Here is a 27,922-nt window from a genome sequence, read left to right as displayed (position 1 = left end):
GTTTGACATAATATTGATTGAACTGTTGAAGAAAAGGTCTCAAAGGATAATGTGGCCTTCAGCGTCTTGCGTATATGTAGACACAGTGGGATTTCTTGTCAACACTGACTACCAGGGCGTGTACATTCATTTAGGAGGTTAAAGGCCCTTATTGGAACTTTTTCTCAATGACGGTGTTATAAAAACCTTGAAATATAAACTTGAAAATGTTTGATCGGAAATACAGCTTTCCGTCGATGCCATTCCAGCGTGTACTTTAAGACGCAGACTGCATTAGGTCGGTCAGCCAGTTTAGAAAAAAAACGTTTTTCAAGTCCGGATTGAGAGTGAGCATTAAGACACAGACTGCATTAGGTCGGTCAGCCAGTACAAAACGTTTTTCAAGTCCGGATTGGGAGTGACCATTGAGGCTTTTGTATTCCATCTAGTGCAAGGTACCTGGTGTCATTTATTGGTGATCTGTTCATGCAATGTTCATCGGAGTTTTGTGAATATGCAATGTCAGTCATCTAACCCACTCAGCCAGTGCGGCTCTCACAAAGGAACCCTCTTTGTGCGTCGTCGAAGTCTTTGTGATAGCCGGGGTGGCAGAGTGCGCTAGACTTTTTGTGCTGGCGAGTAGGTGCTGGACTGAAAGTGTGGGTGTGAAGCCTAGATGGGACTCGACTCCCCAATAGCACTAGAATCGGTACTTTCCTGAGAAAATGTAATCCAAGATATGGCGTTTGTTGCCGGAGGTTTAGCTTGACATCCAAATCAGTGACAAATGAGTGACTATAAGGATCGTCAAACAGCTTGTGTTAATAAAGTGTCTGAAAAGCGTTTGTTAATAAAGAATGCCTTTGTTAATACATTGTCTTAAAAAGCAGATGCCAAAAATGAACGTTAAATAACTTGTGTTAATAAAGTCTATCAAACAAACGTGTTAATAAATAACGTTGTAGACGTAGTGTTAATGAAGAGTCTTCATATAACTTATCCTAACAACCTTGAAAACATTGTGCCAGTACGAAGTATTACATATCGTACGTTACTAAAGAACACGCGTTAATAAAATTGCGTCTAATAGCTTACGCTGATAGACAGCAAGAAGCTACCTGTTTTAATATAGTCAAACGGATTTTAGTAAAATGAGCTTTTGTATATTTAGTGAATATGATTTAGGCCTAAAGTGGTTCAAAGCTATGGTACTTATTCCCTGGCACTATGTTGTAATTCGCATTTATAGACGTGTGAAAAGTTTGGAAATATTGCCAAAATGTTCCCGAATGCAGGTTCCATGTTATGCGCTCCTAAGGAATGATCAATAGGAAGGCCCGCTGATATGTATTGCAGGAAGACACGGTTTGATTCTCATTAATGGTGCTGGATTGGTGCTCCATGCTACTGCATGGATAAACTACTTGCTTGACGTAATTAACGTAAGAAACTGTAATTTCCACCTGAATGACAGTAGAGCTTTTAATTTCTAAGAGTAGAGCTTTTAATCTCTAAGATCGCCCGTTAACTGACGTTTTCGAAAAAAAAAATGTCCTTATTAATATGGATTCGATCCTTCAAAGGTCACAGTGACCAGTTCCGAACACCATTCATTAACATTATCTCTTCATCCAGCCTTATTAGATCAATGTGTCCACTCTGTAAATTTCAAGCCTTACTTTTGTTCAATACATTGCCGGAAATCTACCATCGACCAAAACGCCAATCACTACCAATGCAGGAAATGTACACGAAACGTCATTTGATTTCGAAAAACCCGTCGATACAATGCACAAAATATACCTGGTTCCGAACATATGGTGTAGCTGAAAGCACACTATGTTCTCCTTTCCAAAGCACTATTTGAAAGGATTGGAAGTGCTCTTGCTTTCAAGAGATCTACGAAATAGCACCTTTTACCAATATCTCCCTGTAACGTAGTTAGAGTAATGCTACGATGACGGTAGCTACATACGCTCCATTTTGGAATGTGGCAATGATCAATGATACATTCCATCAGCGTCTATACCGTTAAGCAAATCGAAAATAGAAAAATACAAAGTAGGCCACCGATCTGTTCTCCACATTCTCGAAAGGCCAGGCATCGCTCTGTTAATGAGAACGTTATACTTGCTTCATTACCGGGTTCGCCATTCTCCCAGACTCTTAAGGACATACTAGGGTGTTTCATTTCAACATGGGTACCGTTACTTGTCAATTGTTAATTGTCACATATTGATAGGGCCACTTCTTCATGAAGGCGTATTTTAGACGGGGGCTTCTTGAAAATCTACATTCATACACGAGAGTGTGGCTAAGTCGTTGGATGAACTTAATAAGGTACTACGTGAATCTATGTGATCCTACAAAGCACTTGCCTACAAAAAAATATTTCGCAAATGAGTGATCGTTTTGTTGAATATTTCTGCACAGTCAGGTGTGAAGTTGCACTTACTAACCAAGAGAGGATCGAAGTGTTCAGAAAGAGGTATCGATCATCAATTGGTCACTTGTATGTGAAAAAGTAGGTAATGTGTCCCTAATGACTTGCAGGAATCAATAGCATAAACTAAATGAAAATAACAAAAGAAAACATTGTATATATACTGCTTTTGTCTTCGATTCTTTTTATATAAGAAACAAATGAAAAACTGGTCAATGGAAACAACACATGTTTTAATGGATTGATAATTACATTACTGGATTAACGAAGCGTGGTGATGTCATGAGAGCATGCATGTGTGTTGCCCTTCCTGAGAGTAATCAACCGGAAAGCTGAATGTCTAGATTATCGAGGTCCGGACAAAGGAAGTACATGCAGTTTGAACACAGGTGAATATAGGTTTTCATATAAGAATTTATTTTCACCTTGTGTGAGTTCGGTGGTGTGTGAGCCACCATGCAGTGAGAACTGTATGTTTTCTTACATGGCAGTTTGTAACTCCCAAGCATGAAGTCTGGGATCTATAAACAATTGAGTTTAAATGCGTGACTTCGTGTTTATACAGACAGCCTCACAAGAACCAACTGCATCGCGGACGGAGACAGTTCCTCTGAAAAGGTGCAATGGCAGCATGCTAGCACCTGAACCGCATTATTTTTCCATCACCCCAGCTGTATCTACAATATGAAAACCATAAACTAAGTCTTTATTTCATCAATGATGTGCATCTCATTGGGTATCCTATTCACTTTAAACAGACTGATTTCTTTCTATCAAGATATCTAATAATAGACTAAGCGTTAGGATCGAACGTGCGTATGCCCTACATTTGTTTCACTGTGGAAGCTGTGATATATAGTATTATAAATATAAATATTACAAATATAATATTATCGTCAGATGAGAGTGCCTTTTAAGAAGTACCCCAGCGCGTCCTTATGTAACTAGAGGTCAGAATGGCCTCATGACATAACGTAACGGGTAAGATTTCCGAAGCTCTCAATGATTGGAAATACTCGCGACCCTTGCTTGTTAACGGTGTTAGTGTGCGTGAGTTTAGTTGTATACCACACTCAGCAGTAGTCCAACTATATGGCGGCGGTCTGTAAATAATAGAGTCTGGACCAGACAATCCAGTGATCAGCAACATGAGCATCTAACGGTGTTAGAACCGTCACCGAAACGTTGCTCTCACTGTAATAAAGAAGTTGTCCATCCATAATTTGTCATGCTTCCTTATAATAAATTAACTGGCCTGTTATTGAAAAGCTGTTGCAAAGATCAGTCGTATAGATTCTTATGTAAACTCATAGATTTCTCTTCGCTGTGAGTCGTGGTTCTGGTCGATATTTGTTTGGGTGAGCATCTCTTCCTTTTGTTCACAAGGATAGATGGGTGACCCATGCAAACAAACGTTTATAATGTATCCTAAAACACTAAGTTCTTAATGAAAATATTTCATGCTTATTCATGCTTGGGAATCCCAACGTTTCTCCCAGAAATGTGACAGTAGTCCATTGAAATATGCAACTTTGTGAAAAGCATGTGAACGTAACATTGTGTCATGAATACACTTCTGGATGACCATACAATTGTAACTGTATCGTTGAAACAAGTACTGTGCGCCTCCTGTATTCTTGCACCTTCGCAGCATGTCTGATACATTTGCCTGACACGTGCGTCACAAACACACATGAACTGTACACATTGAAATGCGTTGAAATTAATATGTACACTTTTGTGCGAGCTGCCGATGAGAATCACCTAGCTGACGATGACTGCCATACAATTTAGAGTGTTTTGACTCTCACTTGCACATCGTTTCATAATTATGTTAAGAAAATAAGACCTTTTTAATATAGTCTAATATATAATATACTGTATTTATAGCTGTATTTATTTCTTCAGCTTTGTATCGCACTGTCTGCTTAAAATTCTGCAAAAAAATGTAGGAGCACTTGTGCTTTCGTGTGCTCCCTTATTTGTTTCCCTAAGTATATATTTCTTAGCAATGGTCGGAGTGACATCACTTTCATGTAACGTCTGAATTATCTGTTTTCACGTTGCGAATCCATACTGAGAATGGCGGATACAAAACAGAGCAGCTGTCACTCGCGAATGTTTCATTGATGATTAGTCACAGAAATCCCTTCTTGAATGTAAGATATTTTGACAAGCTGACATTTAATAAACATTGAAGATTCGAGGCACTCAAGAAGGTATGAGTGACTAAGGCGTCTAAGGTACAGCAGTTCGCTCAGCAGGGTTGTTTCACTTTCACACACATGGGTTCAAATCCGGACGAGCGCCGATTACGTTTCATGGTGGGTCAGAGCATCCTTGCGTCCCGGTTTCAAAACCCCAATCCCACTCCATTAGAAATTACAGCTTGTTCAGCCTGACCAGATCAAGTGAATGCTAATATATTGCATTTTGGTTGGGTCTATTATTGTGAACGGGTGAACCTTTGTCAGTTGAATGTCAACATGTCCGAACTGCCGAGACAAGGGCGCCGTTTGACATATCAGTGATGAGAAATCTTTTCTTTTGAAAAGGAGCTACAGGTTTTTCAATGATTCCGATTCGGACTTTTGTGCTGTGAGCAGCCACGTCAACTGGGTGTAGCGTGAGTGAATAGGATTGTGAAAGTAACTGACGTTTGTACCTTGTAAACTTAGTAAACCAAACAAGATGACTGTATAAACAATTCAGTTGAAACATGAAAAGATTGCTCTTTTTGTCAAAGGTGTTTTTTGTTTCGGGGCCAAAGTCTGTAACGAAGCCATGCATCACTGCATCGCACGAACACGACATTAACAGGTTGCTCTGCATCCCTATTTAATGAAGTGAACTCGACCTGTCGCTTGTGCCATTTGACCTCCCGAATCATACATACGTGGAGTAGCTCAGGTCAGGTGAACAAACTGTAGGCTGACTCCGTGGTAAAGTATAATACAGTTAGAAGCTGCGATATACCAAACACACTCACTCATTCGAGAGACAAGAGACCATGCTTGCATCCCGTACAACATAGGGTGACTGGAGTATCCAAATGCTGTGTTAGATTTATGTTTGGGGAACATGGTACATGCAGGAAGAATATTGGTGAAATCACTGAGTATCACAAAACACCATAGATACAATTTCTGGACAGCAGTGAAAACACTGTCATGACGAACAAACGCATGCTTCCACATGGATAGTGTCACCATGAGAATGACGTATACACAACTTGCATGTTCCTTAACCATCAACAACTAAATTCCAGCTCAGTGGACGCTCATTTAACTTCAAACACTGTTCCATCTCAAACCAGCCAAAGGATATGAAATTGCCACAGAAAATCACTACAAACGGGCTTACACAAGTTACACACGCAAGCCTTGGTATGCTTACATTTCTTAAAAAGAAATTATCTTTTTACTGAAAACGAATTAATCATTCTTGCCTTAAGGAGCACCTGTACGCAAAGACCTTAAATGTGTCATCGTTGATGACAAGGTGAATGAAGTAATACAGCGACAGCTGGACGACAGGAAAATAGGGACATAAACCTGAAGGCAGTAAGAGAACGTGGTCTTTACTTTTAATCAGCTGGTTTCTTCACAGAAAGGATCAGGACATTCCTTTGTTAACTTCCGATATAGTATCATGGAACTATTGAATGCGAAAGTGTATCTGATCATTAGGTAATTCCTGCACTTCTGGACTGAGCAAATCTATTGTAGTAACAGCCACTGGCGTCCTAATATGGTCATTAAATAACGTCAGCAGCATTTGTGTACACAATTACGTCAGCAGCATTTGTGTACACATATGTTCATAATTTACAATAGCAGATTGGCAGTATAAGGATTGTCAGACTACTTGGAAGTTAAAGAAAAGTGGATTCGACATTACTCTAGGACTACTAGGCATTTTTAGCAGTTAATAATTGTACAGGTGAAGGAAATAAAATCGTCTTAATAAATGACGGAAAACCATAGACACATACTATGCATCTGTAAGTGTCAACGACAGAAATTAAGAATTGACGATGCAGATTTCAATGGAAACGGAAGCGAATCACTGCATGAACGGATCAATAAAACTCACCCACAACACCAGGTGTTCAAGAAAGCAAGTCCTTCCCTCCCGGTAGCATTATCCTTTAGCACCATGAAAAAATGACCCGCGAAGATCTGGATTTGAATTGAGCTTCAGCAACCGATGGGTGTTTGAAGAGGCAACTAACAGGTTCGTGTGGTTCTGGTTTGCTGACTTGGTTGACACATGTCATCTCAATTGCGTACCAAGTGCTCATGCTATTAATCACTGGATTGCCTGGTCCCGAGTCGATTAATTACAGACTGACACCATGTAGCTTGAATATTGCGGAGTGTGGAGTTAAACAAATTTGACCAAAACGACATGAAAGAGTATATCTTTGTTGCTTGGCACCGGTTTTGTGACACATGTACGATATGCCGGGGAATCATCGGATTAACATTACTTGACATGTCGACTGGGCAACATTTTTGTAGCAGTGGGAAAGGTGGCTTAATTAAGTCAATAAAAATTCAACACCAGGGTAACATTTCGTTGCTACGTTTGGTGAATCGGCGGGTCAGGGAGTGTGAGCGCAATGTTTATACGTACTTGATATTTGTGGGGTGACACATCCTTCTCAAATCAGTGAGTAGGGGAATGTGGATGTTCTGTTGGAGATTTAAACATGAAGTAGTTTGGTGAGTCAGTGAGTGAGGGAATGTGGGTGCTCAGTTACTGGAGTACCACATACATTGGACGAGAAGGAAAATTACATTTTTGAGATTGGTCGTAGGGTTATGGCGGAGATTTGGTGGGTGGTCTTATGGTTAAAATGTTCGTCCGTCTCGCTAAAAACACGGTTCGATTCCCCACGTTGTTCCCCACATCTTTTGTTGCGCCGTGATATTGCGGGTACATTGCTAAATTAACTAACTCACTGTTATAGAACTACTGTGCATGGTTTGGAAGAACGTATAGATAAGTGTGTTGTGTGAATGAGTCAATGAAAAAGGGACGTTTTGGTGCTTTTACTGCAGCACTCAGACTTGACAGATGAGGGAAACACTTTAACAGCAAAGAAGGTACTTAAGAAAACATTTTATTCGCAACTGCTAATTTGGTAACTTTTTTTCTGACAAGGAATGATCGATGGTGTTTTTATGTAGCTTTCTCGGAACTACTTAATCTTTATCACGTTTTGGGCAATCAGACATACTGTCAAATTGTTTTTGTACAAAGGTCAAGACTGCAATACTCTTTATAATACAGTGTAAAACGTGTGCTTAAATAATAAAACAGTATCACGATACAGTCTCTGTTATGATATTCCAACAATGGAAATAAAAGTCGTTACTTGAAACGAATTTCCACCGGCATGTACATATGTTCAAGTGCATGAGCTGATGGTAGATTGGCAATTCCTGCTCAAAGTGGGAGAAAACTCCGAAGTTTACAATTTTGTTTAAACCAGCCGGGACGATCGAATATACACAGCAACGGGTGCAGCAGGATCTGCTGCCACGATCATTGATCAAGAGAACCGGAACTATTCAGATAATGACGTAATCTTAAACAGATGGACCACACGTACATCTTAACTTCTTTCGGATGCTCCATCATACTAGATTTTATTACAAAAAAACATCTAGTGCCTTTTTGGAAATAGTTTTAAGGAGGATCTGCTTATGAGTCTGATTGTCTGTGAGTGTAATACTAGACGACAGAAATGTTAAAAGAATGCCCCTAATTAAGGCCATCATGAAATCCTTCGTTACTGAACAATGTCCAATGAATCATTAATTAGGAGCATGCTGCCTATTCCTAAGCACATTTTATTAAAATAAATGTTGCATTTTCGAAACCAGATTTGCAATTCCCAATAGAAACTTCGTTAAATCGCCTTGTATTTCACAATTATGATAGTGAACTAAATTTAGACGAGTCAGTAAATTTCTGTTTTTCAGCTGAATTAATGATCACCGCATCATAATCCCCACCCTCAAACGAAATTGACATTTTACAAAGCATTTCAAAGTTAATTTCAAAACTAGCAGTTATATTAATTCGACGATAATCATGTTAGGTATTTTCGGTTCCACGTGTTCAATTTAATCTCCTCCACTTAATGTCTGTCAGCTGTCAACGTCAGTTTGAAATGAACAAGGTAGAAATCGACACGTTAATCAGGACATTATCACCATTGACGAGAGTATCATCATGAGTGTTTACATGCTATTAAGAACACCATCTCATCCATCCTTTTGATTATCAAGTAAGTGATTAAATGACTACAATAACTGCATATTGCTAATATGTGGACAATCTCATTATACAAAAATGGGCGATTACGGTTCCGTCAGAGACGCAGAACAACGCTGGTTATCACACTGTTGTTGCGGTGACGTCATTGGGCATGGGAGTCCAATATGATAAATGAGATTATCTACCCAATCAACCCCCAAAGGTAAAGTATAAACGTTATATTAAACGATATGTCCCAACAAGCGTGATTGATAGTTCTTGAAAACCATAAACCAAATTAGTTTCCGGAGAGATTTAATAGCCATGCAATGTTCATTAGTAAAGAAAAGGTAATCGGCTGAATTAATCTTATACTACGAGAGGGTTCCCATTTGTCATGTCGATAATATATCATACCTGGAATGTTAACACCTCAAAATATGAATATTTTCGACATCTTGCTCTTCTTCACTGAATGATTACGGACTTAAATTGATATGTTTTGTTTAATTTTCTTTTGGTCAATGTCACGAAGCAATATTCCTTTATGAAGTCGATATGTCAAAAAGACGATCCACCCCTTATTATTGTGCGTGGGTCAGTTTAGTTTAACGCCGTACTTAGTAATATTCCAACTATGCTGGGATATCTCTAAATAATCAATCCAGTGATCAAGAGCATGAGCGTCGATCCACGCAACTGAGATATGATGACATGTGTCAACCAAGTCAGAAAGCCTGACCGCCCTGTTCCGTCAGTTGCCTCTTCAGACAAGCATGGGTTACTGAAGACCAGCTCTAACCCGGACCTTTACGGGTCGCTTAATATTATGAGCATCGATCATTTGGATACGAAACTGATATTGACTTGTGCAACCATATTGTGCAACGTAAAGCTAATTCTAAAGCACAAATAAAAATGTATGCAATTACATGCCCAGTAATGCAACGAGGCATTTCTTTGAACGACAACACACTTCTCGTCATTTCATTGACTAAAATGGTTTTAACATTTAATAGATGAAATCCCAAGTGGCAATACTGACAATCAACAGTCGCATCTATTTATGCAAAGTACATCTCTAATTAAACTGAGTACATCAACACTTCTAATTTGTTTGTGGTCTGTTTCAAATGACGGGCAGAACGCTGTACAACCTCGTTGACGTAATTGAATTACTCTCTCAAGGGAGCATCTTTTTCCTTTCTAACGGAGCCAGAACAAAAGGTCTACTTTTCTAATGTGTCATGTTTGGCTTTTTGAAAATGTTCTTTGTTGTTAGTTAGAGTGTGGAGTAAATGGGCCGATAGCGAAATAAACCTTTGATGATATGTCAAACTTTTCACAACAGCTGTCGAGGAGGTTAATACAATAAGGCACTCTTGAAGCTCTATGATATTCCTTTTAACAGGGCACAAAACATTTAATTTCGGACTTTCCAAGCCATCAAACGTTTAATAGCAGTATTTCGAAAGGAAAATACTTCATTTCGAAATTTTATATCAAATATTAGTGCAAACAGTATTGTAATGTTCCCAAATACACCCCAATAATGCATAATAGACATAAGGTCAGACAATATTATTCAAAATTTTAAATATTGTTTTGCTAGAATGTCATTATATTTGACATTCGAGGTATAGGTCGGTCCGTACACACACTACCTGTAAAAGTGTTTTGTCCCTGTTCTAGCTGACTCAAGGTCCCTGAAGTATATTTTCTTTTTCTCAGAACTTTCTGTATGAATACTCACTAATCAAGGAAACACTGAACTTGTGTACTATGAAGCTACCTGCGCTGCACTGTACTATACTCCACTACTGAGGTAAAATCTGTGAGCATAATTCTGGGAATAAATTAAAACATGAACCAAAGCATAAATCTTTCGCAGTACTTTCTCTATGCATACTCACCAATCACGGAAAGGTGTATTTGTGTACTTGTAAGCTACCTACACAATTCTGTACTGTACTGTACTACACGGAAAGGTGTATTTGTGTACTTGTAAGCTACCTACACAACACTGTACTGTACTGTACTGTACTACTGAGGTAACGTCTGTGAACATAATTCTGGGAATAAAAACATGAACCAAAATATTAATCATTCTCTTATTCAGAACTTTGTGTATGCATACACACTAATTACGAAAACACTGTGCTTGTGTACTATGAAGCTACCTGTACTGTACTGAACTGTACTGTACTGTACTACTGAGATAAAGTCTGTAAACATAATTCGTGGAATAAAAACACAAACCAAAACATAAATCATTGTCATATCCCACATATTCCACATCCTAATCTCACATCTATTGATTCCTTCTTTCACATTTAAATAGACCTATTTGCAAATGCTTCTGTCAACCATGCTGTCATAAACTAAGCATTAGTGTATCAGCAGTCTGACAAAGGCAACAGTTTGTTATATTTCTTTAGTTCGTCTGCTCATCCATTTGGACTGTCCTCTGTTGATCGTATTATACACAGAGATGGTTCGAGTGTCTGATGAGAAGAGCACACCAGGTACCCGCTTTAACAAAACCCCATACCTCTACTACTTGTCCTAAGGGGAGAGTGAATTCTGGTGGTTAGAGGCTGACTCACGGAGTATGAAAATGAATATCAGTTCTCCCATGTCCTTCTCCCTGTCCTTATGTTGATGCAATGTTGCCACCTGCCCTATAAACCTCACCCTGTGGTCTATTCCGAGTAATCTTCTCCCTGTCCTTATGTTGATGCAATGTTGCCACCTGTCCTATAAACCTCACCCTGTGGTCTATTCCGAGTAATCTTCTCCCTGTCCTTATGTTGATGCAATGTTGCCACCTGTCCTATAAACCTCACCCTGTGGTCTATTCCGAGTAATCTTCTCCCTGTCCTTATGTTGATGCAATGTTGCCACCTGTACTATAAACCTCACCCTGTGGTCTATTCCGAGTAATCTTCTCCCTGTCCTTATGTTGATGCAATGTTGCCACCTGTACTATAAACCTCACCCTGTGGTCTATTCCGAGTAATGTTTAGCATCTTTACCAGTCTTTCAATAGGCGTATTTAGCACCTCGTGAGGCGACAATCAAATACATAACCCGCCATATGTGCATAATATGATCATCATTGATATGATTCCGATATAATAAATAAATAATCACAAGAAACGTTTCTTTGAGGACATAAATCTAATTTCGACTTTTGACAATAGATCCTTATAAAACCTGTTTCATTTGCGTGTTACGTGGAACTATGCCAAGTCTCTGACTTCATTAGATGGAGGAACGGAATCCGATTGAACACTGATTTGTTTAGACAAAGGATGAGAGGTGGACAAGAAAAGCAAACCTCTGTCAGCACGTTCTTTAACACGAAGGACACACCGGACACGAGTACCGTTCGAGCTGATTTGACACACAGTGGTATTTCGCTTTTGTGCCAAGGCAAATACGTGCAAATTACATTATTTTTCTCGTTGCAGGTTAAATGTAGAGTACAAGGCACATCTTGATCGAACCAGATTATGTAATAACCATGTGAAGACTCCCTAGCGTCTCCCAATGCATGTCAGACATTAAACTTCATTCACCAGACACTAGGTAAAACATTAATACTCAGTGGGGTTTCTTAAGAATAGTTTATCCAAAATCATGAAGATGCCTAGAAATGAACTCTGAAGATACTGCTTTAAGATTAAGCATTTGTCAGTCTTAAACCTAGTAACGTTATGTACGCTTTCAAAATTAGCGACCTACATGTCTTTCGATATTAGCTGAAACTTTTGTCACGCATCGAAATGCATTACTTTAACAAAAATCAGAATGTATTTCAAAGCATATAAAATGAATTTTGGTCATATTTTGTTTTTGTCTTGTAGGCATAAAACTGCAGAGAATAATAAGAATTCATTCACCGACGGCACAGATTTCATAAGATGTAAATGGTAAAATAGCGGGGATAAGTATACAGAATTCCTGAAAATCAGTGATGGCAACAGATGTTCGCGAAAAGGTAGAGCACGACCCTCCCTACTAGTGGCACTATCCACTTTTTGTACAAAAAGGTGTTTGGTTGTTGCCTCATTCCGAGCACCGTGGCAAAACATACGTTAAAGCAAAAATATACAATGGAAAAAACTACTTTGTGCAATATTAAATGTCAAGTGGTCCATCATAAACAGTCCTTTAATGTCATTATCAATAATGACGCCATGGAAGTACAGTAACAACTCGCCTTTGTCACTGAAAGACCTTTCAACACCCCAGAACACACGCATGCCGCGTGGCTAAGCATTATAGTTCATGCTTATCCTTCTGATTCTTTATTCCACCATATGTCTTGGAGAAAAGGGGAAATGGGGGAATGTGTGCAGTGCAGTGAAAGATGTACTACAATTTATAGAATACTTTGAAAATCTTGGCAAATTCCTGAACCATTTCCTTGTAGCCTAAATGGAAATCAGATGAATGAATAGCGAGGCGAAGGATTCTAAGTGGCACCAGGTCGACATTATGTGGGCTCTTCATCCTTAAAAAGTGGGAGCTTCATCCATTACGGGGCTTTAATGTGTTCTTGCCTGATTTAAATGCAGGCGGAGAATAATTAAGTCTCCACGCCTCTGACTGAGGCACCCGAATGTATGGAGGAATTAACGGGTTAACGTAATTACAAAATTGTAATGCCTCGGACAATGATCATATGACCTTCTGGAATCTTGCGTCTAATTTCCACACATTTCGTTGACACTGTACTAATCCATTTAATCCTATCTTTATAATCTGGTTTTAAGTTGTGGTTTTAGATTTAGAGAGGATTTATACATAAGCTTCGAATTGTGTTTTCTTGATATACTCTCATGTGTATAATGTTATCATTCTTCCCCTGATACTTGGTGGCAGGTGATCTGTCAGCAACCATGTTCCAGTGATTTCATTGGTGAATGCGTCGCCTGACAATGCTTCAGAGTCTATTAACTTCGTTTAAACGGAAACCCTACATCCCCTTAACAACAAATTGCAAAAGAAAAATGAAAAAATATTTTTTGACAATCTGACGAAATCAATAATGTCATCTTTTTCGAACCCATTTAGTTTCAACGGTTGCTAAGTAACACATTCATGCGTACATCTCATTGCATTTGCTTCCACAGCATATAATACTGCCTGAAGATTGTTTTGTTTAATTATGGTGCCTGGCAGATTATCTTGACGTAACAACTTAATCGACCACACGAATGGCAACGTCAGGCCTGGACGCTGACCTTACATAAAATATGTTGGAATAATAACATCTCTAACGAGCACTACGGATCGTCTCAATATGACACTTGTTTGAACCCAGATTCATGTCCAAGGTTAAGAGAAATTTAGACATAAAAAAATCTCGCGGAAGGATATTGTGGAATATTGCTGCAACAACTTCAAAAGTATTAAACAAATATTATTTGATGTTTGCTGAATAACAGTATTGATCCCAAATAAATAAAGATCAGGGATACTGTAACTTTCACGTGAAAAATTCAGTCTCAACAATCAAACAAATCAAAGGACGAAGGGTTCTTTGCCACAAGTAAATATACCTTTTAACTTACACGCAGAACTATAAAAAAACAGATTGGTCTTCGTTCTCACAGGGTGAACCTATCCTCGCAATGAAAAGCGTCTTTTCAATTTTGTATAAACACTGTTAATATCACTCCTGGTGCATTTTTCTATACATCAAAGCTTTCAGCAACAAATACAATATTAGGTTTGCGGTTTAACGCCACATTCAGTACCATTCCTGTGATGTGACAGCGTTTTGTATGTGATCGGTTCCTAAATACACGATCGAGTGGTTGATATTATGAAGGTCGTTCTATGCCGAAAGTATTCACATAAAACGATGTGCATGCGTAATATTCATGTCAATCACAACTCCAGAGATTGGGAATCAACAGTTGGGAAAACAAAAATTGTTTGATGTAAATAATATAACATGCAACACATTCTCTTAACGGACACAGATCTGGGCAGAAAAATATGTTTGTAAATATATAGAGAATTATTATGTCTTTTTGTCTTCTAAACGCTATGTACAGTATGGTCGTTATATCATCGCATCATATATTATGTGCAAGGAAACCAAGACGAATGCAAGAAGTGAACACTCAATATTTCCAAAGACGTTCGCCACCATAATGGTGCAATCAATGTGAACTATTACTCATTAAACCAACGAAAATACGGTGTATTGTAAATATGAATGTAAATACCAAAGGAATTACTTACCCATATCGACAAACCAGAAGAACCAGAAAATGGAGAGCACAAAGGCAGTTCATCTTCATCTGCCGAAAGTTGGACCGCCACTCCTGAAAAGGTTGAAAACTGAATGAAAGATCCTAGGTATTTGTAGGGTCGAGCACACCTGAAAGCTTGTGTGATAGAGCCAGCCATTCTAGAGATCCAATTAGGCCAATCGCATTGCAGCTACGGTATCGATCAGCTGATCGAATGTGTGAAGGAGCGCTGATGATTGACAGAGAGACAGGCAGTGTTAGAGTTACTTTGCAGGTCTTGTTAAACATGTTGAGTGCAGCCCTTTCCGACTTATAAACACAACAAGGGTTGATGGGACCTCTATTCTTGTCATTTTCTTCATGCAAAGTCCTAAAGAGGCTTGGATTCTTTTGTGAAATAGTTTTCGTAATAAAACCATGGTAAGATTGTTATTTTCTTTCAGACTAAATACATTAGTATAAAAAGTTGTATTTTTTATAGTAAACCTTAAAGACGACAATAGAAGCTTGTTGGCATTGGAATTGGCTTTTAATGACGTGTGCTAATGGGCACATTGTTGCTTGAGTCGGAATAGACTGGGGTATTCTCAGACAATGGGGAAATGCTGTTATGTCAGCAAGAACAAACATGCGCGTGTTGGTAGGAAGGTGGGGAAAAATAACGGCGAAAATACGAGTATGTGGGTGCTGATGTCACAACATGAAACTGTGTAGGTAACCCTTGCCAACGGACTCAGATATATGCATTATCGTGGCATGCAGTGAAAGGGTAGATGGATGCCGTGAGTGATAGGTGAAAGAAAAAATATAGACATGAATAAATGGACTGAACACTGACAGATGACGGACAGATGTTGGATGGATATTTAAATGTGAGGATGAAGAAATGGATGTATTTTGGGGAGGATGGACGTTTGCGTGGGCAGCATATTCTGTGCATTTTAATCGTTTCAAAGGTTTAGACTCACTTAAAAGTGAGTGCACATATCTATCTATCTATCTGTCTATCTATATATCTATCTATCTATCTATCTATCTATCTATCTATCTGGGCGTGTATACACACACACACACACGCGCGCGCGCACACCTATATAACTACATCGAAGACTGATTTCTCCACGAATTTTGGGGACCCATCTGCAAACCTTCTGCAGATGAACTGCGCGAGGGTCATTCCTGATCACTTGCCGAAAAGCATGTCCACATACCGTGCATGTGAACAAATGCGTTCTGGTATAAAGGTTTTTTTTAAGAATTCGCCAATTTTCACTGATTATTATCATATATTTCACGACAATACGTTTTCGGTTTTACAATACGTCAGTACTACTTCTGCTGCTGCTGCTGCTGCTGCTGCTACTACTACTACTACTACTACTACTACTATTTCGCATACTCCTTTCACTACTCCTACTACTACTTCAGCAGCTGTAAACCTACGATTACTATCACCACCACCAACACAACCACCACATTCAACACACCTACTACCTCTACTACTACTGCTGCTGCTATCACTACTACTTTTACAACAACAACTACTACTACTACAACTGCGACTGCTGCTGCTACTATAACTACTACTTCTACTACTACAACTACTACTGCTACCACAACTACTGCTGCTGTAACTACCACTACTACTACTACCACTTCTACTACTATTATTACTAACTACGACTACTATTTTCACGACTGTTGGTACAAAGTATGTCTAAGTACTACTGCAAACGCACAGTACGTTTTTTGAAGCTGTAAGCTTTGAATTCATACCATAAGGTTATGAAAGAGAAACCAATAATTAATAACGTCCTTAAAAACCATGTTTGACGTTCTGTGTCAATTCTCTAATAAAAACACTATTGGTCGGTTTGCATTGTATGGTCGCATGAGTAATTCACGAACACACGCTACTTCACACGACCAAGATAATATTTACAGAGTGATGTGAAGAAGCTGTTCAGATGCCTTCCAGCATGGCCTGTTCCATATGCATAATGCACAAATGCCCTTCGCGTGTGCGTGGATGGCAACAGGTATACGTTCGTAAGCTCGAAATAGGTAGGGCTCAGTCATTAATTAAACTGGGATCGACGAATCTTGATTAAACATGGAAGCTCGGGCGTAATACGTAACTTCCCCTTTGCCATATCAGGTGCAAAAAGGGGATATCGAATTCAAATGTCTTATTGCTATCATCTTGTTTCCAGGGAGAATAGGGTTTGGGCGCTAAAGCACTCATTTGTCCAGAATCTACACTCACTCACTCACTCACTCACTCACTCACTCACTCACTCACTCACTCACTCACTCACTCACAGTACTCTAATGTAGACGTCAATGCTGGAAAACACCGAAAACACGAACTCTCCAATGAGTATAAATCAGTGGTTTACGCGAAAACACACATAAACGTGATGTAGCATGTCAAACGAAATACCTATTACATAACATATGTTTGTGATCCTGGTCTTGGGTTGTAACCGGTGTACCGATGCATCGCAATACTCGATACATTATCCGTACAATCTCACACAACGTATGGAAAGAAAGTATACATCAACTTAGATAGTATATATAATGAAAAGAGAAAAATGATTGGTTTGATATGTATTTTGAAGTTTATCTTCACAGCTCTCTGAATACATTTAGAAAAAACAGCCTTGAACACACGTGGATTAAAAAAACTGTAATTTTTTCACAAAAGAGGAAAGTCAATTGCTTCTTTATCTCACATGACCTTTTCGGGTCTATCGGAGACACGATGTTTCATCGATGACGTCATCGATGGCCTCCTGATGACGTCATTGCTTCCAAACGTTAAGGCTGTTGTGTATAGTTCGACAGGTTTGGACATTGTCTTGTCAACCTATCATCATGATCACAAGGTCTTCCGCAGGTGAAAGGTCAGGCAAGGGCAAACCGAGTGCGTCATTGTTGTTAATTATTCGAGGCAAGTGTGACCTTGGTACGTCTTTTGTTGGAACAATGTCTCTCGCGGTAAGGCAACTGGCTACAGAATGACATTCCCGTAACATTGGAGCTTCACGTTTCCAAGGATGATGATAAGACATGTTTTCCGCTCTCATCAAATCTGCCCTATACATTGGCGCCGCCACGTAGAAAGGGCGAAGCTCTCGGATGCTGCACAGGGACAATGGCTTGACTCACCGTCGTCATAATCGTTTTCGACCTTAAGGAGTTGAGCGCGGCCTCAGAGTGGTTGAGTGAGTAAGATTTTAAAAATTCACGCACTACCATGGGGGTGGTAACCAGACCAAGACATGTTTCCATGTCGGGAAACGAACTCGGAGATTTGGCGTGATGATCGAGCGCTTCAACCAAGCCGCCGCCCTTCACGTCTCAGAACAATTTCCATATGACCAATCACGTTGCCGCCAGTGTTGAATAGTCTGGTGATAATGACGTCTAATGACGTGCCAAGGACATTCCAGCATGTGGGGGCGCTAACGACTGCTGAATGGGGTAGTCAGGTTTCCTCCCAATGCCGATGCATATATTAGTCCTACTGTGAGGTGGTCACACGGGATCCGCCTGCTACGTGTCCGGTCTACTGGATGTCCAGTACGGTGGTCCTGCTGAAATTGTCTCAAAATGGTCGGTCAGCTGCTGCAAGAAACTTTATAGTCGCAATCGGTGCCATTGTAAGACTCATCTCTCTACCGAGAAACGTGTCTGGGTTCTTCTATGAGCCACTTGCTTTTGTGTCATCAGTACACTTTCTTCCTGAGCTGTCATTAAGAATCCGCTTAAAATGTAATTTATTTTAATTTTTTTAAATATACGTTTTAGTTTCATCCAAATCCAGTACGCAAGCAGTCGTTTTCAACCTGAAGTAGTTTCTTTCAACAAAGGTGTTGAAATCAATTGAATGCACACAGTTTATGAGTAAGCACATTGGACATGAGGATTCTTTGGATAGTATCTGTTAAATGTTGTGTTTATAGCTGTGTAATGTTGTCAGGAGTAACCTTAAGTGCTGTGGATAGTAACGGTTAAATGTTGTGGATAGTCCGTAGTAACCTTAAGTGCTGTGGATAGTAACGGTAAAATGTTGTTAGTAGTAGCCGTTAAATGTTGTTGGTAGTAGCCGTTAAATGTTGTTGGTAGTAACGGTAAAATGTTGTTGGTAGTAGCCGTTAAATGTTGTTGGTAGTAGCCGTTGAATACTGTCTATAAGATGACCACCATGTAACGTCAGTTTGTTACTAGGTAATACTTCAAACATAAGGAAGCTGGTATAGAAAGATAGATATCACGTACGCTCCAAATATAGCATTGGTCCATTCGGAGATATAAATGATAAAATGCAATTTTGAAGACTTCCACAGAAAGATATATGTCACGCACACTTCCAAATATAGTACTGAATCTTTCAAAGATATGATTGCAAAAATGCAATTTCTAAAACGTATATAGAAAGACGTTTCATCGCGGTCAACACTTCCAGTCTTCAGATGAGACAGGATGCTAAGTTAATCACGAATACATTTTGTTTAATTGACATATGAAAGGGCTAGGTGATACAACGATCTAATCAACGTCTAGGTAACATCACGCAGCCTCTTTGAGAGATCTCGCAGCCCATGGCTTAACTTTTCCAATTTATAATAACTCAATTTGGTAATTGGAACTGACGAGGAAGCAGTATTGGTGAACAATTACCTCTGTAATATCGCGGAAGGTATAATGTCAATCTAAAATTGCCCTTAATCAGCAGGATGGAGGGAATGAATTTTAATGATAGCGTCACCGTGATGATTAGAACTCCATAATGGCGAGATCATTTCAAGGCTGTTGCCGATGTGGTTCATCTGGTTTGTTTATACTTCAGGGTAGAACATAGTACAATGACTCACGCAATGAAGTACTGAAGAGTTACTATTTGAAACGTTTGTATGACCAACGGGATATATCCTGAGAGAAACGAAAAGGGGAACACGACTTCATGGCAGTGTTCCTTTATTTATTCTTAGAATTCCTGGCACAGCCCTGTTCAAAGCTAGTGATGAAAACTGGAAAATATTAACGGAACGCTTGAATTTCACCATGCACCTTTATTTGTTTCTCTCAGTATATCTATATTTATGGAGAAAAGCTTTTACAGATTTGATGGGGGATAGTATGGTCAGATTTTCTGCGGTTAACGTTAAATAAATTTGTGTGAGACGTGGATGCTGTATCAGGCAGAAATATGACCGTTATTTCTCATTATTTCCGTGTTTGGAGTCGTCAAGGTCTGTGAATCTGAAGTGAGAACCACGGGTCGTTGTGTCTTTGCGAGGAAAAATGATTTTTTTTAGAATACCCCCGACTCGAAATGCTTCACAGTGCAATAAATCATCACTTATGATTACTGTAAAGACACTAGGGACTGTGGTCAGAATAGAGTTTTATCTCTGATGATTAAAACCTTTAAAAAGTAGTGTTACGTTCCGTGCGTGCTGTTGAACATACTTGACGACTAACATTTAACAATACCCGTCTGAACAATCAACATATTTTCCACGCATGCCAACAATATATTATTAAGGAATTTGCATGATAACAAAAAGCAAATCTGTCCTGGCGGGTGAAAAGACAAATTGGCATCCCGCCATCATACACGGGCTTCGTGTTCTTATGTCACTGATAACTTAATTGGGCGTAGTTACCTATCCATGTGCTTGTCGTTCGTCAACTGTAAGAGTACGGATTAGTCGAGTAATATGCTACAGTCATTTCCGTAGGTGTTCTTCCTGTTGGAATTGTGGGGTTTTAGGTGAGGGGATGTCACGCTGACCATATTAAATATCACAGTTGTCCGGCCAGGGGATTATATTCTCCTTATTGGCATCAGTCAGTGTCCGTCGTTCAGACAGCAGATGGGCAGACCAGCACCGACTGACTGTCCAGGAAGCAGAAAACTGAGTGAGTGAGTGAATGAGTGAGTGAGTGGCGGGGGACACAGAAATGACTTCATACTTTTACCCATGTGGGGCATCGAACGTTTTCAACACAGCGTGCGGACACTTTAACCTCACGTCTGTCCCTTAAATATGAAGAATATGTTCCAGGAAATACTGACCAATATATACAAGATGTATCTACGGTGCCATCACCGAGTTCCTGTCATGTACATAGACTCATCATTTTTATTGATCATAAGACGCAAAGCAGTGATCGCATTCATATTTATCCTTGTGTATTGCCTTAGCATCACATTGTTCATAATCTGATCCCTCTTTCATTTTAGATCAGTGAGTGCACTGTTGCTTGAATCCTATGAAGATAGAACCCATTGACTTTATAAGTAGCTTGGAAGCATATTTAGGTTAATTAAGTTTCAGAGACGTTTTAATCTCTCACTTAAAATTCTCCGGGGCAGTATCAATGCTATTTTTTCCCTCTTCCCACCGGAGAGATACAACAGCAAAGATGGCGATTGGTATAACTCTATATCATTTATTAAATCACCCTCCTGTCCATCAAGTCTGGCTCGACAAGCGGTTCGCTATGAAGACAGTTAAACGAGGAATCATTCCATAGTGTCCGTCATATCGTGGATGTTATCAATTTACAATTATGCATAAATGCATATGACCATATTTACTTTGGATTCAGCTGTTACAGCGACACAGTGTGTAGAACCATGTACATGTTGGTATCTAATGTTGTACAATTCTAATTTGTATACATCTTCATAAATAGTACAGCGAATCTTTTCCAAGGCTACTAACCTTTTCTATGCAACAATACTGTTTGCGACTTTGTCTGATTTGTATTGAATCATGGCGAACTAACATTGTAAAGATGAATGTAATATCGCTTATACAGTTACAATTAAACAGTAGGTAAAAAAAAAAGGTTTCACTTAAACATTTGTGATCAAAACAAAACAAAAACGTTACTGACCTGAGAAAAGTCACCGAAACGCAGCAAACCTGCGATTTAAAGAATAAATATACTGAGCAGCAAAAGAAACTCAACTCTGGCTTTTTGTCCAGCCTCTAAATAGTAGACATAAATAGGAACACTTACTTTTATGAGATTTCATGTTTTCTAAACCTGCGTTTCTTTTGCCGTTCAGTATACTATAACCTGGCCGTACTTTCTTTTGTCTTGTATCCTTCAGATTTCAGTTAAAAATCAATATTCGATTCTTCGATCACATGTTTTGTACAGTAACGTTCGTATATTAAATGGCAGTGCAAAGATGTGCCTGTCTTGTCCATTCTCAGAAACAAATTCCGTTTGGTGGAAAGGGAAATAGTTTTGAAACACATGGATGGATCTCTGAAAATCAGTGATGACACTAGGTGTTTGCGAAAATGGCTGCGCTTCCGGTAGCTTCTGCCATTGACTCAATCTGCCCGGAATGGAAGTATATATTCCCTGACGTTTAGTGCTGTAACTTTTGAATTAAGTACAGTTAACCTTTGATATTTTTCAGATTATCACTGCACGACAAATATTCCGTGAGGAACAATTTAATGCGATTGTCTGGCAGAACTTGCCAGGTAATTAAGCGTAGAGCCGGAACCAGCTGGATAAGAAGCAACAGACCAAGCTCATTGATTTCAGTCATCAGTCATACTGATTTTAATATCGTTGAATGTCTGTGGCATAAGAACTTGTAGAGTTGGTGGACGTATTTAGCGGTGTAGTGTTAGAAATGACTCCCAGGCGATGATTAGCAGTAGTGCTGGTTCAGCGTGTGCCGAATGAAGATAGATTGAGATATAGGACACAATTAGCTTTGGTTTCTAAGGTTTGGACTCAACGACTAAAATAAGCACGAAAGCACGATGCCAATGGCAGGCTCCCGAGAGAGAGAGAGAGAGAGAGAGAGAGAGAGAGAGAGAGAGAGAGAGAGAGAGAGAGAGAGAGAGAGAGAGAGAGAGAGAGAGAGAGAGAGAGAGAGAGAGAGAGAGAGAGAGAGAGAGAGAGAGAGAGAGAGAGAGAGAGAGAGAGAGAGAGAGAGAGAGAGAGAGAGATCTCCCCTATTCCCCGAAATATTCCCTTACGTGCAATTCTACATAGTGACACTCCCCCCCTCTCCGTTCCCCCCTAATCCTGGATCCGCAATTGCTCCCGGTCATCATTTTGTGACAGGCTGGGTGTCCAGACAGATGGCAGGACAGACAAACACACAGTCTGATCTACAGACGTATACACTTCATTTCACCTCCTCGCCTGACACGACCTGAATAAAGGCTACGCAGATGTCTGTGTCATTAAGAAAATCCGGCTGACCAACAGCTGATGAGGCGCATCCCCAAAACACTGATTTTCCAATACTGTTTATCTACAATCCGGTTCAGGTTCAGGGCTAGGCGTCAACACCCATCCATTAGACTAATTTCTTCTATATTTCTGAACTGAACATGAAAAGGAATGATAATTCGATTATCCTTGCTATCAACAGGATCATTGCGGCCCTCGTTATTATCTAATTTACCTACACAAAGAAGGGTCAATATATTTATCTAAATCTAAAACTGATAGACACAGCCCTCGAGAGGCCGGCTGTAAACCAGCATAAGCCACACCGCTTCGTCTCATTTCCAAAGCACACTTCTTGTTAATTGCTTTCAAATCAGCACGATCTCATCAGCAAGAGGAAGATGATGAGGGCAGTGATGATTGACACTGGTCATTCGTCGGACAGGTCAGCTAAATGGACACTATTTAGGAAAAAGGTTAATGACAGTGTTTCCAGGTAGTGGCATTTTAATTCGGCAACAGGAACTGAAATATACATGGTATTCATCAACTCTACTTGATTGACCTTGGTTCTTGCACGTGTTGATTAACACAAACTGCACTTCAAGTAAAATCGATTGGAGTCTGTGAGTTATATTAAAGCGCAGTGAAGGTAAAGGGTATTAATCCTTTCAACATCGGGTATCTGAGGATTGGTTGATTAAGTGAGATTTCGGAAAATACCAAATTGAAAAGGCTATGAGTATAATATTGTAAACATAATCTTGACAAGAGCCAGGTCAACATCGACCTTGAGCAACCCATGCTTGACGATAGAGGCAACTAAAAGGATCGGGTGGTCAGACTCGATGACTTTGTTCATGCAATGAATCGTATCCCAATTCTGTAAATCGATTCTAACGATGCCAATCACTTGATTTTCTGTTGTGAAATTCAATTCTATTGAGACCACTGTCATACAGCTTGAAACGTGCTGAATGCATCGTTAAACAACAAATACACAAAGTGTGCACGACTTCAGGTGTGCACGACTTCAGGTGTGCACGACTTCAGGTGTGCACATGTGTCTGCACGTGTGTGTAAGGATAAGTATGAATAATTCAGCAAGAATGCAAGCAGTACATTATTTTCCGTCCAAAAATATATAAATAAGTATTTTCAAATGATGTTCCAATGATCTTTCTTGGAAGTTTGCATTCCACGGGATCCTCATTCAAAAACGGTAAACTGACCGAATGAACGATTTAACATAGTTGAATAATATGCAAAACTTGTCCCTTATATCCTTTAGTGTCCTTACATTACAGTCCAATGACAATTTGGGACATGGCAACCCGGGTGAGAACAAATAGCTATCCACGAGCATATATGCCTTCATGGTATGATGACAGACTGTTTATTGTTCAAGGCCTTAGTTCATCGCACTCATGTCCACGCAAATCGACAATGTTTCAATTCAATTCTAGACAGAATACTGCTTGACGCGAAGTATGAACGCGAGTGTGAACCTTCATAAGGCCTGTCACGATTATAAGTCAATTTATTGTCTCGTTGTCTGTACAATTGGCTCAGCACCCGCCAAACCGATGATAAATAGATTACAAATTCCATAAGAATGCTCTGTCAGTCGTACATGGAAGTCTAACGTATTTACGTTGAGTTAAAGTAAAGTTCCAGGGGTGTTACCGAAGGACGTGTAGTTATTAACTATTTATGTATATCATTGTTAGCAGCTGGGCCATCATTTGAAGGTGATCATACCGGGATGTCGAATATATGCTTAACTAATCTGCCAGACTACAGATAATGAAGGTAGCACCGTGACATTGTCAGTATCGGCGTCGTCGGTCATTTGTCGCGACTATACTTCTCAGTGAATAATTATAGCTTAGGTGATAGTTATTATAGGTCACATTTGGCATCATATATGTTCAATGGCAATGAAATTTTAGCGGCACGCCTTTTCTGATATCGGTCCAGAGTTGCCTCTCCTGACATGGTTGTTTATCATGTTGACTTCCGGCTATCGAAGAAGTTCTAAGTGAACTGACAGCTACGCGTTGCTCGAATATTTCCCGACATTGTGTCAGTACATATAAAGGCTGGTATTTGTGTTGACGGACACACACACGAACTTACACTCGGAATTATACGGGAGTTGTGTGAATCTGCCTATCATCGTCTGTTTGTCAACAGCATCTTACTTTCATTCATGATGGACATTTAGTATATCAGTTCTCACTGTAAATACCAAGACTCTGGTGAGTTAATATTTGATATTTGTGGCTCATAACCTCAGATTTGTGACTCAATTGCATTGCACTAGACATCTGTATTGTGATTCATTGTAACTTGCTCGTTGTTTGTCCAATATATCATTGAATATTTGAGGCCTGTTTGTGTTATATTTTGCTGGTTCAAAGGGGATTTCGTACACCTTTTGGCAAGGCATTTTTAAACCGTAACACAAGGTTACATGTGAACACTGAATAAGGTAATATGGGGATATTAACGCTGGATTGATCAATAAATATTTCATTATCTAAGACTTTGGTCGAAAGGTTTTTTACAAGCTGTCTCAAACACATCCCTTGACGATACATGTTTGTAAATTGCTCCTGTTTTGCTTCCACTTGGTGATGGATGGAATGGAATGGATGGAATGGAATGGAGTGGATGGAATATGTCTCAAAGTATCTCAAAGTGAATGATGACACAGTGAACATGGTAGCGTGTTTGGCGACTTTCAAGTATAGGACACGGAAGAGTGCCAACACGTGCATGTAGACACGTAGGTCCATGACAAGCAAGGCTACAGCCTTTAAGAGCCAGTGCAACTTTCGAAGGGTTAAACCTAAACAATGCCTAGGAAGTGCATATATACTAACCTTAAGTTGATGAAGGTTAGATCATTCGGGGGCCCAGCAGAATTTTCAAACCGTTTAATGGTAGACACATGGGGCCATTTCACAATTTGACCCATCAGTGAAGCAGTTTATTATTTGAATTCTGCTTTATGTTGTTGTTCGTGTATTCATGTAAACGCTTACACTGAACATGTGTGTCGCGGGTCCCTGTCATGAGATGGGATACACTTACCTTTTCACAAACACCTGATGTTATCAGCGTTTGATTGTGATTCGAGGAAATATTCTCACAGTGTGGGCGAAATGGCACAATCGACAGCGTTTCTAATAGCAGTGCCTTATAAGTACTAGTATTGAAAGGGCTTTTAGCTTTTTTCATAACTCTTTATGAGTTATCAATGATTTTATGACTTTTCAAAAAGTGTAATTTCACCATACAACTTTAAAGAATTGTTTAAAATCGTAATGACAGTGCATACACGATATATTTTACCTTTGATAAAACGGTGTCACAAACAGGATTCTTGTTGTGTATGTAGCCTTGGCACATGCACTCGTAAATTGCCTATTTACACTTATGATCCATATGAGTCATTCATTATAAGGACCAATTCTGTTATCACTGACTATCATAATTTGTTTTTTGTTTTGTGTGTGTCATTGAAGTTACTTTTGTTAGTCACTACTGCTGTTTTGACCCTCTCTCCTCTTTCAAAATAATGAATACATGACGTTAAACATAAACAAAGAACAAGAAAAATACAAGTGTAACGACTGGACGTCACTGTTGATAGAATACTGGTGCATTCAGCCATAGCTACAGTGGCTGATTGCCACGTTGTGTTAACATACCACAATCTAACACTTCAAGTACAGCTCATGTCCCATGAGAAACTATGCCATCGCTGACAGTGATGACACGAACCTCACCCTCAGAACGCAACGGAAGTCAACATCCCATCAAAACCTCCTACATACTAAACTGATTAGTCGACTGTTTGTTGACGGTTAAAAATGGAAAATCATTTTGTAAAACCCAAATACATCCTGCGATTATGAATAATGCATTTTACAATAAGAAGGAGATTGAAGACAAATCCAAGATTAGGAGCCACGGGGCCTACGCTGATTAAATGGAAGTTTTCTCTTGTTCGTAATGTGAGAAATAGACTTATCCACTTCACAAACATGCAATCAACTAACGAAATAAACTGTAAAAAGCATGTTGCTGTTTACTGTTAGTCTCCTTAGAAATTGATTTCATTCGTCCGAGTTGTTGCTGAACTCGTTGAAACGTCTAAAATTATTGACGTCAAACTCAACCAATATACGTAAGAGTACACTCGAGCCACGGAACAACATCGATTGGACTTCTCACAGTGGACTGCGACAAGGCGATAGTTTACCTTTCACTCCTTCCTTGTAATTAGTTTGATGATTGCAAGACAGAGAATCTCTTTACGTGCACCATGTCCAGTGAAGCACGAGTGGATAGGCTACTTTGCAGTGTTGTGCAGCCCGCTTAAAGGACATGGATCGTTGGAGGGTCTGGACGTTTGCGATGTTTGGTAGCTATTGAAAACGATTCCGTATCTAAAACCCTGGTTGAATGCTTTTTTTAACGAGCTGTCTCAAACACATCCCTTGACGATCATTGTGAAGCATCTTACATCTTTGTAAATTGCTTCTGTTTCCCTCCACCTGATGGATGTGGGTGGAATCTGTCTTGCCGTAAATGACCAAATGGTGACCGTGTTAGCGTTTTCGTCGGCTGCCAACTATAAGACATGGAATAGTGCGAACATGTCCACTGATTGCGGATGAGCTTACAATTAATGTTGCGTTAGCATACAAGTTCCTGT

At 39.5% G+C, this 27,922-nt stretch overlaps 1 protein-coding gene across 1 annotated transcript in view; it reads right to left on the bottom strand.

Moving 5' to 3' along the window:
- The window catches only part of LOC137281708 (cyclic AMP-inducible protein BP74-like), a 52,584-nt gene that overhangs the window by 7,213 nt on the left and 17,449 nt on the right, over window positions 1-27,922 (bottom strand). The window contains exon 2 of the mRNA XM_067813126.1: window positions 14,954-15,036. Coding sequence (XP_067669227.1) covers window positions 14,954-15,012 — 59 coding nt within the window. The 5' untranslated portion in view covers window positions 15,013-15,036. The remainder of the gene's footprint in view (window positions 1-14,953; window positions 15,037-27,922) is intronic.

Source organism: Haliotis asinina, chromosome 4 (genome assembly GCF_037392515.1).
Source record: "Haliotis asinina isolate JCU_RB_2024 chromosome 4, JCU_Hal_asi_v2, whole genome shotgun sequence".
Taxonomy (NCBI): domain Eukaryota; kingdom Metazoa; phylum Mollusca; class Gastropoda; order Lepetellida; family Haliotidae; genus Haliotis; species Haliotis asinina.
The sequence above is the reverse complement of the archived record's forward strand: the minus strand, read 5'-3'. Positions and strand labels throughout refer to the sequence as shown.